The 3,799-nt window shown below is 43.0% G+C and overlaps 1 protein-coding gene across 1 annotated transcript; it reads right to left on the bottom strand.

Moving 5' to 3' along the window:
- Positions 1-1,097: 1,097 nt before the first annotated feature.
- Positions 1,098-1,932, bottom strand: LOC119359547. The gene has a single exon (XM_037625694.1). It carries the CDS (start codon positions 1,873-1,875, stop codon positions 1,327-1,329), a length of 549 nt encoding a protein of 182 aa, XP_037481591.1. The 5' UTR covers positions 1,876-1,932; the 3' UTR covers positions 1,098-1,326.
- Positions 1,933-3,799: the final 1,867 nt, after the last annotated feature.

Below are 3,799 nucleotides of genomic sequence, written 5' to 3'. Positions count from 1 at the left end.
TTCTTCCCAATGATCAAAGTTACCACGATGCTTTCACCAAAGTTATCACGACTCCGGTGCTTATATGGCCATGCCACTTACACATAATGTAACGTGTGGCATACAAAAGTTATCATGTTGGTGGTGTGTTAGTTATCGTGGTGGTGATGAAGAATTTACAACGGGAAAAGTTTATGTGCCAGGTTTGATAGGTGAAATAAAAAGATTTTTCTGTGTTATCATATTAAAGGCAAAACATGTCAAAAACCGTATTTTCCTTATCTTGTTCAACAATGAGTTGTAGGTGAGGTGGTCAACTCCCTTTGTTGATTGCCTGCAGACCAGAGATCAAATCCCAATGCAAGCATTATTTTTGCCCTGAAAATCAGGAACGCGTGTGGGGCCATAACTGACGACTACGAAAATTAGGAAGGAACCTGCGAGTGCGCGCGAAAAAATCGTGAGGACGTGCGGGAAAACTAAAGAAGGAAGGAAATCGGGAGGGCGGGGTGGGTGCGCGCGATCGGATCTGACGGCCCTACATGCGTGTGGTAGTTTTTGCAATCTGCCACACGGTTGCCACATACATATCTTGATATATATATATGTCCACGAGGCTCAAGCAATAAACATTGATTTCACAAATCCTTTTCTATTCCCAGCTCAAGCAATAAACATTGATTCCAGCACTCCCTCTCTATTCCCTTCAACAAGCTAGATGAGTGTTAATTTTCAAGACAAAAAAATCTGTCTCATATACGTATAACTTTTTTTTTTTGCAATTATATGGTACACGTATAACTTTGGGGGATGTGCTAGAGATCCTATTGCAAAGTAATCTCTCTCCGCTGAAAGAAAAAAAAAATCTCTGTATTGAGGACAAGCAGAAGATGACAAATTCTACAGTACCAATTCGGCTTTGGAATTTAGCTTCACGAGATGTGCGTGACTGTAGACCGCTCTTCTGCCTCGATCAACTCATATGCTTGCGTTGCGTCCGTTGGAGCTTGCCAGTTTCAGAAGCTAGCGACCGGGCCCTCTCCTACTATTCTGCAGAGTGCCGTCCACAACATCTCACTCACGGGCAGGCAGCATGGAGGAGAGGGATAAAAATGTACTTCCCTCCGTCCGAAAATATTTGTCATTAAAATAGATAAACTCTATTTTTATCTCTATGGAGGAAGTACTATGGGCTAAGCAAATCCTAAGATAGCATCATATAGCAAGCCAACATGAATTTAACGGCACAAACAAGTCAAATCACACATTCAGTTATTTTATTCTCCATCGACCGGTCTGCCTGACGCTGATCACGGCAAAGATCTACTAGTATGTATCATGTGCCCGCTACAGCGTGATCACGATCAGCATGGCCATGGTGGTCAGGTTTTCCGCGTCGTCGTTCACCTTGCGCAGAGGCGCCTCCTCCCGCTTCGCCGCGGCGTCGCCACCGCGTCCGCCGAACGCGTCGTCGCAGTCGGTGGCGGACCTCCTGACGGCGCCCATCTCGGCCACGTACGCCTGCTTCCGCCCGGTGGCCAGCGCGTGGACGGCGCTGTGCACCACGTTCAGCGCCTCGATGTACCGCCGGCGGCACGTGGCCAGCGCGGCCTGCTGCTTGTCCGACCAGCCCCCGCGCCGTTGCAGATCTTTGATTGTGGCCACCGCCGCCGTGTAGTTGGCCAGCGTCAGGTTCGTGGCGATCACGGTCAGCCCTTTCGCGTCCGCGGAGGCGCTCCCCGGCGCCGCCTGGAGCGTCGTCACGCAGAAGGACTCAAGGTTCTTGTGCTCCGATCCCTTCATCGCCTTCGCGCACGTCTCCTCCACGGAGGCAAACGCCCCGTGGGAGCCAACGAGAAGGATGAGGAGGGAGGAGAAGAGGAGCCTGGCTGCCATGGTGTGCGCTCTTGCTTGGTTAGGATTGAGTTTTTGCTGGCTTCGGCTCGTGCACTGGCAAACCTTGAGGAATTTCATGCCTTTATGTAGTACTCCTTCCATCCAAAATTACTTGTCCAAAAATGAATGAAAATGGATGTATATAGAACTAAAATATGTCTAAATACATTCATTCTGTGACAAGTAATTTCGGATGGAGGGAGTACATCTCAGGAAATAAATACGAGACCAAATCCGCTTTGTATTTTGCTTATAAATGGATCCTCTTAATGAATGGGCATTTTCTTTTCACATTTCTCATAACTAGTCATAAATGTACTACATAATGCTTGAAGGTGTTCATTGTTTTGCAAATTTGGGTGGGATGATACGTAAAAACTGTCGTTTAATACTCACAGAATGTGCAATGACACTTGAGACCGGAACTTCTGCTACTTTTTACGCGCGGACAAGCACCAGGCAAAGAAGATAAGAGACAACTGACCCTAGTTTTCCCTATATGTTGTTTCCCTTTGGATTAGAGACAATTAGAGGCCAACAGACGCTTCGTTGTGCCATTTTTCACTCGTGGAATTGTCTTTTTTATCTAGCAGTGGTTGGTTATTTCTTTTTGATTTTATCTATATTGGCTTGAGTTTTAATTATATTCTAGTGGTGTTTTTTGTTCGTATATCATGTTGGGTGCTGCTAGAGACGATATCTGTTTTGAGAGGAGAGTGGTGCTAGTCGGGCGTTGTCATGTTTACCATTGATTATAAGATTATGCTTGTACGAATCGCTCCACTATTGTCTTACAAATAGTTGCTTGTCTTTTTTACAAAAAAGTTCCATGAAACCAAAAGATGTCCACGGATTAAAAAATAGATTTAAAAATGTTGAAAATTTAAAAAGTCATAATTTTAAAAAATATTTGGGAATTTTAAAAAAATATCATGGATTTTAAAAATATTTGCAAATTTGAAGTAAAGTTCATAGACTTTATAAATGTCCGTAAACTTTAAAAATACTCATGGATTTAAAAATGTTCTCAATTTTTTTAAGATTTTAGAAATTGTTCACAAATTTTAATAAATTCTCAGGAATTAAATGTGAAAATAATATAAAATTCAAAAAGAGAAAAGAGAAATAAAACTAATAGAAACCCTCAACAAATGACAGACCCCATTGTAGATGGGCCCCAACAAACCCATAGCCCGCGAACCAACCTGTGGTTGGACGGTTAGAGAGACTGTGCTATCCCCAGCCCACCAGGGTTCAAATCCTGGTGCTCGCATTTATTCCTGTATTTATTTCAGGATTTCCGGCGATGCACATTCAGTGGGGGGAGACGTTCTCGTCGACGACGAGGCGCCTACGGCGACTTCGTAAATCTAAAATGATATGCCGGCTTAGTCTTTCGAAGGTGCTCATAGAGGTAGGGTGTGCATGTATGCGTTCATAGGGATAAGTTCCAAATCTGGGGAGCTTGGTATTCTATACTCCGTGAACTTTAAAAAATCATGAAGCAGTCTCCTCGGTCCTCGCACACAATCAGTGAGGGGACAATCAACGACGTAGGAGCGATCAGCCATCCGTTTCTATCTCCATGGCTACTCACTAGTCATTACACATACTTTCTTTGTCTGAAAATACTCGTCATTAAAATAAATAAATAAAAATATATCTAAATGTATTTTAGTTCTAGATGCATCATTTTTTGTCCATTTGTATGACAAGTATTTTCGGACGGAGTGAGTAGTTGACATGATTCACTCTCTAATCCTAGTAATTTATCTTTTCTAAACTTCATTAGAGATCGTTAGTAAAACTGAACCAAATGGAAAACTGACATGGCAAACAAAATTATCTACATAGCACGCCACATAAGCACGAAGGTTTAACTTTCCAAAACAGCAAAAAAAAAAAGGAGGTAAAAAAAGGTATC

The sequence above is a fragment of the Triticum dicoccoides genome, chromosome 2A (genome assembly GCF_002162155.2).
Source record: "Triticum dicoccoides isolate Atlit2015 ecotype Zavitan chromosome 2A, WEW_v2.0, whole genome shotgun sequence".
Taxonomy (NCBI): Eukaryota; Viridiplantae; Streptophyta; class Magnoliopsida; order Poales; family Poaceae; genus Triticum; species Triticum dicoccoides.
This window is presented reverse-complemented; position numbering and strand designations above follow the sequence as displayed.

Bases quoted from the DNA above. Each gene is read 5' to 3' on its own strand.
- LOC119359547 (XM_037625694.1), bottom strand. From the start codon at position 1,875: ATGGCAGCCAGGCTCCTCTTCTCCTCCCTCCTCATCCTTCTCGTTGGC.